Below are 11,621 nucleotides of genomic sequence, written 5' to 3'. Positions count from 1 at the left end.
TAGATACTAGCATCATGCTCCTCTTAATATTTGTTGACCACCCGAAAATACATACCATGTGCCTCATCAAGCCGCTTGTTCACAAGCGAGATTTCGGCATCTGCCGCGTCAAGCTGCCGCTTCAGTTCGGCAAAATCAGCAGTCCGGCCAGCCACCAGACCCTCAGCCGCCTGCACATGTAAGCAGCGCGATCATTCCTGGGACTATGATCCTCTGTTTGCCGCCTTTGGACAGCAACCAGAGTCTCAGGGGCTACTATCTGTATAGAGCACACCTAGCGTGTGCGGTACCGTCAAAAAATATATATGTTACTTTGCGTACCTCAGAGCCTCTTAGCAGGCTCGTAAAAGCTTCATGCAACCCACTTTTGGCGGATGAAATCCTCTCAACCACCGTACCCATTAAAGTACGATGCGCCTCTGAGATAGCCGCTTGCTCCAGAAGACCCATCAGTGCGTCCGATTATGCACCGGACAGTCCCGGACTCTTTCTGTTGCTCTCCTTAGGAGACGAATACTCCGGACTTCGGGTGGCCGAAGGGTTATCTTTTGGCCTTGGCGGATCAGGAGAAATCCTCCGTGACGACACCTCAGGGTCGTCCGCCCCATGAGGCGGGGAGAGGAGACAGGGGGGCGTTTCGCTCTCCATCATCTCCGGAAGAAGATCCCCTGAAGACGAACTCTGTCGAGAAGGGCTACGATCCGGACTGCAAGACATACGACTCGGTTATTTCCTCGGAGATGAAGCAGGATATACTTACCAAAAGTACTCTTGTTCACTTACAGCTCGATGCAGGGCTCATCCCCTTGCGGGCACTGTGCGGTAAGTAGGGGTGGGAAAAAAACCGAGGACCGAACACCGGAGCCGAAATAACCTGGACCGAAGCCGAAAAACCCGGGGACCGAACCAGGGATTGTTTGTTCGGTTGGCAAAATTCAAAATCCGAAATTACTTCGGTGCATTCTGTCATGGGACCAGGTTGACCGAATTCCTGAACTGACCGAAATATTGTATGAAGCCCATCATAACAAAGCCCAATAGCCCAATCCATATGCAGCTTTTCTAGCCTTTTTCTCAACCCAAGCAATGCAACGCCACACGCCCACACCTTATCCCCAAACGAGCTTTAATCTTCACGCAGCACCGCCGCATCCATTTGCTTGCTCTACCCATGGCTCCCACTCGATGGCGGCGGCTGGCGGCAGCGGCCAAGTTCCCACACAGCGGCAGCCGAAGATGCACATGCCTCCCACTCGGCGCGGGGCGGCCGTGGGCCGTGGCTCCCATGAGACGGCGGCGCGGCGCCCCTGGCTCCCACGAGACGGCGGCGGCCGTGCGCATGGCTCCCATACGACGGCGGCGTGGCGCCCCTGGATCCCAAGCGATGGCGACCAACGACGTCATGGCTTCAACCATCACAGCCATCGGTTATACCTGAGGATTCCAACCACAATGTCCGGTTGTTGCTCGCTCTTTTTCTGACTCCCGATTTATTTTTCTTTTCTGGTGGATTGAATCCCGATTTGTGCTTCGTAACCAATGCTTATCCTGATTCAGTGCTCTTCGGTTATAACCGAATACTGAAACGAATTGTCGGTGCACCGTGGTCTCGGTTACTGATTTTTTTAAGGACCGAACATTTAGTAAATCTAGGAAACCGAATTTAAGGACAAACCGAAGCATCGAACCATTCGGTTCGGTCTAACCGAATGCCCAGTCCTAGCGGTAAGGATGCCCTCTGGGGCAGGGCCCCCTGGCGAAGGTTTCTTCCCTCGTTGAGAAACCCTCGTTTCCAAGTCTTTAGAGGCGGTCCTTTTCCTTCCTTGGGGAGAGGGGATTCTAGATTCTTCTCCCCGATTATCCTCCTTCGTGGAGACACTAATTCCCCCGGTTTGGATGAGTAATGCGTGAGGCCCGCTTTCGGCTTCTTTATTCCTCCCTTTATCTTCCCCTGAGGGCACTTGATAAGGTGCGTGCTCAAGCATCCTGGCTAGTACAGGATCCGGTGAGCCTTCGGGAAGGGGGGCCGAACACCTGATCATCTTCGCCTTTTTTATCTAGTCCTGGCCAAGAGCGATTTTTTCAGAATGATGTTGTGACAAATAAAAAGACAGCATGTTCGGCCGCAGGATTACTTACGTGGGCATCTGGACGATTGAAGTTGAGACCCGCATCCTCGGTGGTGTCCGGACACTCTATTCGTGATCCGAAGAACAATCCATACATCTCTTCGAGCGTCATGCCGAAGAATTGCTGAATAGTTCACGGTCCTTCCGGGTTGAACTCCCACATACGGAGAGATCGACGTTGGCATGGCAGGACCAGACGAACTAGCATAACTTGCATTACCTTGACAAGACTAACATCTCTCTTCAGGAGATCTCGGATGCGACTTTGCAATGTCAGCACGTCATTAACTGGCCCCCAGTCCAGCCCCTTATTGACCCATGACGCCAGTTGTGGCAGGGGGCCCGAACAGAAGGCGGAGGCGCTACCCACTTAGTACTTCGGGGAGCTGTGATGTAAAACCACTCCCGCTGCCATAAGTTGGACATCTCCGGGTAGGAACCCTTTGGCCATGGAGCATCGGCGCCTTTGCTTATTATGGCACCTCCGCATTCTGCGTGTCGCCCACCGATCATCTTCGGCTTCACGTTGAAGGTCTTGAGCCATAAGCCGAAGTTTGGGGTGATGCGGAGGAAGGCCTCACACACGACGATAAACGACGAGATGTGAAGGATGGAATCCGGAGCTACATCGTGGAAATCGAGCCCGTAATAGAACATAAGCCCCCTAACAAAGGGATCAAGACTAAAGCCTAGCCCTCGGAGGAAGTGGGAAACAAATACGACACTCTCATTGGGTTCGGGAGTGGGGATGACCTGCCCTTGAGCAGGCAGCCTATGCGAGATTTCGGCGGTCAGATACCTGGCTTCTCTTAGCTTCTTGATGTCCTCCTCTGTGACAGAGGAGGCCATCCACCGGCCTTGAAGGTTGGATCCAGACATGATTGAAGGTCCGAAGCACTTAGCCTGAGCCTTGGGTGTTGGAACTCGAGGTGGGGGGAAGGGAAGGATCGAGTGCGAGAAGAAAAGGGCAGGCCTTGGCCCCTTTATAAAAGGGGCGAATATCAAGCGCCCCCGCGTGGCCGTTTGGAACTTGCCTAAAATCGAGGAGTCATACTAGCAAGCACGATTGGCTTACCCTCACCCGTATTGATGAGAATCCCGTGATAAGGGGAACACGATCTCTGCTTCGACAAGACGTGCCAATAAAACCACCTCGCAACACGTGCAGTGGCAGGCAGGGAAAAACGGTTCATAATGACAGGGCCACGTCAGGATATCACGCTATGAAATTTGTCAGCAGATTAGATTTGTGGGATATTGTACTCTCTACGGTGGTATGTGGAATTTATTTTGCTGAGCCGGACACGATCCTCATGTTCAAAATCTCCTATGGGGTATTCGGAGGAGGAACCCGCCTTGCAATGTCGAAGACAATCTGCGCGCTGGACTTATCGTCATTGAAGCCTGGTTCAGGGGCTACTGAGGGAGTCCTGGATTAGGAGGTCCTCGAACAGCCGGACTATATACTTTGGCCGGACTGTTGGACTATGAAGATACAAGATTGAAGACTTCATCCCGTGTCCGGGTGGGACTCTCCTTTGTGTGGAAGGCAAGCTTGGCGATTCGGATATGTAGATCTCCTCCCTTGTAACTGACTCTGTGTAACCCTAGCCCCCTCCGGTGTCTATATAAACCAAAGGGTTTAGTCCGTAGGACAAGAACAATCATAATCATAGGCTAGCTTCTAGGGTTTAGAATCTATGATCTCGTGGTAGATCAACTCTTGTAATACTCATATCATCAAGATCAATCAAGCAGGAAGTAGGGTATTACCTCCATCGAGAGGGCCCGAACCTGGGTAAACATTGTGTCCCCCGCCTCCTGTTACCATCCGCCTTAGACGCACAGTTTGGGACCCCCTACCCGAGATCCGCCGGTTTTGACACCGACAGCGGGATCTACGTGTGAAGTGGAGTACATAGCTGCTTCGGAAGCAGCAAATGAAGGAGTCTGGATGAAGGAGTTCATATCCGATCTAGGTGTCATACCTAGTGCATCGGGTCCAATGAAAATATTTTGTGACAATACTGGTGCAATTGCCTTGGCAAAGGAATCCAGATTTCACAAGAGAACCAAGCACATCAAGAGACGCTTCAATTCCATCCGCGATCAAGTCAAGGAGGAAGACATAGAGATTTGCAAGATAAATACGGATCTGAATGTTGCAGAACCGTTGACTAAGCCTCTCTCATGAGCAAAACATGATCAGCACCAAGACTCCATGGGTGTTAGAATCATTACTGTGTAATCTAGATTATTGACTCTAGTGCAAGTGGGAGACTGAAGGAAATATGCCCTAGAGGCAATAATAAAGTTGTTATTTATATTTCCTTATATCATGATAAATGTTTATTATTCATGCTAGAATTGTATTAACCGGAAACTTAGTAGATGTGTGAATACATAGACAAACAGAGTGTCACTAGTATGCCTCTACTTGACTAGCTCGTTAAAACAAAGATGGTTAAGTTTCCTAGCCATAGACATGAATTGTCATTTGATTTATGGGATCACATCATTAGAGAATGATGTGATTGACTTGACCTATTCTGTTAGCTTAGCACTTGATCGTTTAGTATGTTGCTATTGCTTTCTTCATGACTTATACATGTTCCTATGACTATGAGATTATGCAACTCCCGAATACCAGAGAAACACTTTGTGTGCTTCCAAACGTCACAACATAATTGGGTGATTATAAAGGTGCTCTACAGGTGTCTCCTATGGTACTTGTTGAGTTGGCATAGATCGAGATTAGGATTTGTCACTCCGATTGTCGGAGAGGTATCTCTGGGCCCTCTCTGTAATGCACATCACTATAAGCCTTGCAAGCAATATGACTAATGAGTTAGTTACAGGATGATGCATTACAGAACGAGTAAAGAGACTTGCCGGTAACGAGATTGAATTAGGTATTGAGATAGCGACGATCGAATCTCGGGCAAGTAACATACCGATGACAAAGGGAACAACGTATGTTGTTATGCGGTTTGACCGATAAAGATCTTCGTAGAATATGTAGGAGCCAATATGAGCATCCAGGTTCCGCTATTGGTTATTGACCGGAGATGAGTCTCGGTCATGTCTACATAGTTCTCGAACCCGTAGGGTCAGCACGCTTAACGTTCGGTGACGATCGGTATTATGAGTTTATGTGTTTTGATGTACCGAAGGTAGTTCGGAGTCCCGGATATGATCAAGGACATGACGAGGAGTCTCGAAATAGTTGAGACATAAAGATCGATATATTGGACGGCTATATTCGGACACCGGAAGTGTTTCGGGTGATTTCAGATAAAACCGGAGTGCCGGAGGGGTTACCGGAACCCCCCGGGGAAGTATTGGGCCTTAGTGGGCCATAGGGGAGAGAGAGGGCAGCAGCCCAGGAGGTGGCGCACCCTCCCCCCCCCCCCAAGGGGAGTCCGAATAGGACTAGGGGAAGGGGGCGCGGCCCCTCTTTCCCTCTCCTTCCTTCCCCCTTGCTACTAGGACTAGGAAAGGATGAATCCTACTCCTACTAGGAGGAGGATTCCTCCTCTCCTTGGGCGCACCAAGGGCCGGCCGGCCTCCCCCCTTGCTCCTTTATATACGGGGGCAGGGGGCACCCTAGGACACACAAGTTGATTGTTCCAAGCCGTGTGTAGTGCCCCCCTCCTCCATAATCCACCTCGGTCATATCGTCGTAGTGTTTAGGCGAAGCCCTGCGCCGGTAGCTTCATCATCACCGTCATCACGCCGTCGTGCTGACGAAGCTCTCCCTCGAAGTTCTACTGGATCGTGAGTTCGTGGGACGTCACCTAACTGAACGTGTGCAGATCGCGGAGGTGTCGTACGTTCGGTACTAGGATCGGTCGATCGTGAAGACGTACGACTACATCAACCGCGTTGTCATAACGCTTCCGCTTACGGTCTACGAGGGTATGTGGACAACACTCTCCCTCTCGTTGCTATGCATCACCATGATCTTGCTTGTGCGTAGATTTTTTTTGAAATTGCTACGTTCCCCAACACCGGGCACCCGCATGTCCTGCGGGACCGGGTACTCGGCCTCATAGAGAAGCCGGGCTTCGTCCTTGTGAAGGTGGCGGCGGCCGAAGCCGTTCGCCGCCGCGCCATCGCCTGGGTAGCGCTCCGCCATTGGGTGAACTGGAAACAGCGAGAAGAGAGGGAGGAACGGGGGCGTTGGCGGTGAGAGCGAGGTCTGTGCGTGGCTCACCAGTGCGGGAGGGGCCGGCTTATATAGGCGGCGCTCGCGTGGCCGCCGTGTGTACGCGTGGCGGGTCAGGGATGCGCGTCGCCCCGTCTTCACTGCGCCACCCGTGAGGCATCAATGGAGGAGGCTGACCGACGCGAGGAAGGTAATCAAAAAAGAGAGAAGACGAGCGCAGCAGCGCGCGGCAGCTTTGGCATTGTTTCCCTCGCGGGAACCGAGGCGATGAGGACGACGGAGCGACGAGAAGAGCCGAGTTGCTGCCAAGGAGGGCCCGCCTATTTTCGCGCCAAAAACGATTTGGCCGGCTCCCCCCAAACGCCCCCCCAGCGCACCGGGTTAGGCCTGGGTCCGCCGGCGCCAATTTCGGTCCGAGCCGGCGAAAAAAAGGCTTTTGGGGGCGCGGCTGGAGATGCTCTAACATGCTAGTGCCTAGTAGCATGGTCCTTTTTTCTTAATCATATACGATGGCACATAGTATTTCTAGTCTCTACCATTTTGTGTTATCACTGAGAAAGTTCGAGTGGGAAAAGATAATACTAGTGCTACGGGTTGACAACAGTTGAGCACTCCAACAGTCTAGTGCAATCACTTGATTCTCACTCTCTCTTCAAATTATAGTCCTAGTACTAATCACTTGCTTTGTCTCTCTCTCTCCTCCATGTGCCAGGTCAGTAGGTGGGCTCCACGACGACAGCCAAATCTCGCTCACCTCCTCACTCTCTCACCTCCACGCGCGCCGTACGAAAGGGACTACGGAACAGGCCGGACGGGCCGGGTCCCGGCGCGAGCCCGAATCAATCCGATCGGTCGGAGCAAAACCGGGTGCGGGTTAAGGCGCTGCCGAGCCCACCCCACCGGCTTCTTGCCGCTTGTACCTGTCGCGTACTCCAACTGTACCCGCACTTGTACCTCGCCAGCCCATTCAATTCTCTCTGCTTGCCTTAAAAGAAAAAAGAAATCCCAGCCAGGCCACGCGCACACGCATAGGTGCACACTCCATGCCCCCAGCTCTCACATGGTCACTGGACAAAGAAGAAGAAAATCCCTGCCGGGCTATGCACACATGTATAGGTACACACTCCATCCCAGCTCTCACATGGTAACTGAATGAACACGTGCTTCCTCCGTTCGCTTTTATTAGGCCCCCTCACATTTAAAACTGAAGTTTAGACATACATTTCGATCCGCATACGGTAATATGTTTTTTGTGGCATGTCACTAATATTTTACAAAATTAAATATGCGGTCAGGGCCAGATACGAGGGTGCTTGATAAACCCGGACGGAGGAAGTGCATTTTGAGGCACATATTTTTTTTAATGTGTATACTCTAGTTCTAAAAAAATAACAGCCTAGTTTATTTAGTAGCACCATTTTGTTGTTACTAAATTGCAAGCTTAGTTGTGGGGTGCCAAGTATTCTCCAAAAATATGAAAATATACCACTCCCTCTCATCTGATCCATATTACTTGACGACGGTTTAGTACAACTTTCGTACAAAAGTTGTACTAAAGCTGCGACAGTAATATGGATAAAGTTATACTAGAACTGCGGCAAGTAAAATGGATCAAAGGGAGTGCACCTGTTTGAAAAATGAAGTATCCCCAACTATTTGTCATAATTTTAAGTTGGAACAAGACGTTATTCATAAGCAATTATAGTTTCGCTGTTGCGAAGTTGTCTAGATTTTGTATGAAATGGGTCCAAATTTTGAAATGAGGAAAGCAACGTCCTGTAGCTGAAGAAGGCTGGCTAAATAAATTCTACTCCCTTGGTTTCGAACTAGTATAAGATATTCTAAAAGAATTCTGAATCAGATGTATATAGAGGCGTTTTATTGTCTTTAATCTCTAATCTTACCTCGTATGTAGTTTATGTATTAAAATATATAAAATGTCTTGTAATCGGTTGTCTTGTAATCGGAACAGAGGTGATACATTCCATTCCAAGCAAAGGATTTGTAAATGCCAACCGAGAAAAATAATGACAAGAGGGCCTGTGTAACGCACAACTTGCAGCTCTGCCGTTATATAAGAAGGAGCCACCATGGCCGCCTCAGTACAAACGCCTTGTGTCCTCTCACCTCTAGTGTCCTCCCTCGCCAAGAACCCGCCGCCGCCGTCGCCTCCCGGCCTCCGCTTCTAAGCCTCGAGGTCTCCGGCGTCAACCGAAGCAGCAGCGACATGAAGCGCCTGCTCAGACGGCTCTCCCGCGTGGCCGCGGCCGACGCCTGCGCATCCGCCGCGTACCAGCCGCTTCGGCCCGACGCTGCGGCGAAGGGCTCCTCCGCAGTCTCCTCTCCCTCGTCCTCATTCTTCGGCGCGCGGAGGCTCGGCAGGGGCGCGCGGGTGCCGGAGGGGCACGTGCCGGTGTGCGTCGGAGAGGAGGGCGGCCCCGTGGAGCGCTTCGCCGTGCGGGCCGAGCTGCTGGGCCAGCCGGCGTTCAAGGCCCTGCTCCGGCGCGCCGCGCAGGAGTACGGCTACGGCCACCCAGGCGCGCTCCGCATCCCCTGCGCCGTCGCCGACTTCCGCCGCCTCCTCCTCGGCCTCTCCGACCCCAGCTCCCAGGCCACCGACGACGACGACTCCGCGCTCTACTACTAGAGGCCTTCCAGCCCTTCTCCCCCGTCTCACCGTCCTCGTTCGGCTACCATGGAGGGCGTGATGGAAAATTTGCCCCCTGGCAAAGGCAAATCGGTGAACCAGCAGAGCAAAATGCCAGCTGCTGCGCTCTGACCGATCTGCCCCTGCGTGGATGCTGTACATAGGGAGGTCACATGGGGTTGGCGGAGGGCAGGACGGGATTCCGCCGCATTTTCTACTGCAGCTCAGCAATTTTAGGACCTGCTGTCTTGTGGGAATTAGGGCTGTAATTTCTTCTTTTCTCTTCTTTTTCTGAGTGTTCTTCTAGCTAGCTCTAGATCTAGCTCTGGTAGTGCAATGGAGCTTCTTCTTCCTCTTCATTGGCTAGGGATTTTGAGACCTTGATAACACATCATGTAAGCCGCAAGGTTCGCCTCGTATGAGTGAAATGGATGATTTTGCTACTGCAAAAGTTTGGTCCAGGATCTGGTGCTGTGTAGAACGCAATGCACTTCCATGGATCTCCAGCCAGCTCTAACAGTTCAGGCAGCCTGTCATGGCGCACAATGATGCACTACTATGCATGATTGACCATTTGGTAGTACCGCTACTAAACTAGTTGGGCTTGTGATGCATTCCCTTCAGAATTGCTGCCTGAAAATCTTATAGTCAGTTCAGCAGATAGCTGACTGCATATACAGCCATACAGTGTGACTTTCCATGGATTTTCCAATACCTTGAAGAAAGTGGCCTGAAGTGATCACTGCTTGAGTCTTCGATGTGTATGTCCCGGCCAAATGCAGTGAAAGGGATGATGAGACGACAATGTAGTTCAGGAATTGGCGAAATCGGACAGAACAGTGCTGTTTCTTTTGGTTACTGTTACTGCAGTTCTCCTTGCATCACACATACAGTATGACTTATGAGAACCGGTCATCACATTCTTCGAGAAAAATGGCATCACGAGAAAAGTTTGATAACATTCCAGAGAGTCAATCAAGCTTTCGTTATGTGCACGCCAGACTTTGCTAAAATCAAGCTACTTTCTGGTTGATGGCGACATGACAAACTTGTGGCCTTGAATAAATCCAGCAAGATATATAAACAGAAACAAAAAATCATTCTGTTCCTCCCAATCAACGGAGAGATTTACGGGCGCATTCCCTCTCAGGTTTTCTTCTTTCTTCGACCACTGTCCACGCATTTCCGTTTGATATTGGCATATTGCCACCAAGAAAAGAGAAAAAGGCCTTTTCTCTGGAATGAGCTGATACTGGCACTGGCACTGGCACTGTCCCGTCCCATGTGCAGCGAGGAGAAACCTTGGCCAAGAACGCCGGCGCGGCTGACAGCTGCGCCCACTGTTACTGTGGCTGAGCTCACAGCGAACATGATACTCCTACCTTGGAAGATTTAGGACACCATCTTCACTACTGTACATTACTGTGCTATAGTACTACTTTCCGTGCACTTAGAAGCAACTAATTCTGGAATTAGTACCCCGGAATCATTGTGTCAGAAACCACTAACCAGAAATGACCAAAACACGAGCCATCGTACTACATCAGAAAAGGTGACAGGTACTCGTTAATTAGCTAGGCTCTCTCCCTCCATTATTCATTCGCATGTGCCTGTCATTCTTGTGCCTTTGGGAATTTCCTTCATTTATATGTACTTCCGCGAGGTGACTTCTTGGTTGGATCCCCTTTATTTATATATAATTCCAGGTTTGAACAGATGTGAAAGGCACCTGGAAATGAATGGCATTGGAGCTGGAGAATTTTCTTTTCAGCCGATTTTATATGCAGCTCATAAGTTCTAGTATATGCGTAGCGCATGGCGTGTCAACACGACCACAGCTCAGATCTCCCATTTTAATTTCTGCAGGATGTACGTAGTACTTGTTAGCGAGTCAACCACACTAGGGTACCAATGGGCGAGGCGGCATTCACTCTCCAAGCTCCTCCGGTCCAAGTCCAAGGAGAGAGGACGCCGCCTAGCTGGGAGCTACTCTATGACGAGCTGTGAGGCGACCGGAGTTGATGAGGACCCCCTGCGTCGCGCTGCATGCATGCATCCATGCATGGAGCTTGAGTGGCTCACAGGAGGAGCAGACATAGCACGCCATGTGCACGCAGAGGAGGGAGGCAGGGTGTGAAGGCCACGGACGTTGCCTGCCCCGACCGGCGAGCGACGACCGAGAAAGGCAGAGGAGACGACCGCGACGCCCGCTCTCGACCGGACCCGGACAACCGTTGCCATCAACCGCGCGCCAGACGTTGCATGAGATGCGCCGGCGCGTGGCGTCGCCTCTGCACACGTAGTCGCGTAGTTCGATCGGCCGTGCGCTCCGGCTGGCGCCTGCCGCCGGCTGGCCCGGCATGAATTCCTCGTCGCCTCATCTTGTTTGCGTGAACAGTGAACCAGCAGGCAGCAACGAAGAGATTTTTTTTTGCAGGTGGGTGCGATGAGGGAGCAGAAGGGCAGCCACGAGTGGGGGATGGATTCTGCTGCTGCGATCGGTCGAGAAACAGATAGTGGTGGTATGTACACAGCACGGGCAGGCGACTGAGGCTCGACGGTTCGCGAGCTATCCTTGGTGGCCCCGGAAAAGGCATTTTTCAGATTTTCCTACCAGGTTCCGGGTAGCATTTTATTTCTTCCCTTGGAAAACTTTGTTTTTACATTTTAAAAATTA

At 51.2% G+C, this 11,621-nt stretch overlaps 1 protein-coding gene across 1 annotated transcript; it reads left to right on the top strand.

Annotated features, from left to right (window-relative positions):
- Positions 1-8,290: 8,290 nt before the first annotated feature.
- Positions 8,291-9,395, top strand: LOC109743714 (auxin-responsive protein SAUR72-like). Its single transcript, XM_020302797.2, has one exon. The coding sequence runs from the start codon at positions 8,306-8,308 to the stop codon at positions 8,942-8,944; it is 639 nt and encodes a 212-aa protein (XP_020158386.2). The 5' UTR covers positions 8,291-8,305; the 3' UTR covers positions 8,945-9,395.
- Positions 9,396-11,621: the final 2,226 nt, after the last annotated feature.

The sequence above is a fragment of the Aegilops tauschii genome, chromosome 7, assembly GCF_002575655.3.
Source record: "Aegilops tauschii subsp. strangulata cultivar AL8/78 chromosome 7, Aet v6.0, whole genome shotgun sequence".
NCBI classification, from domain to species: domain Eukaryota; kingdom Viridiplantae; phylum Streptophyta; class Magnoliopsida; order Poales; family Poaceae; genus Aegilops; species Aegilops tauschii.
Note: the sequence above shows the minus strand (reverse complement) of the source record. Positions and strands in the feature narration are given on the sequence as shown.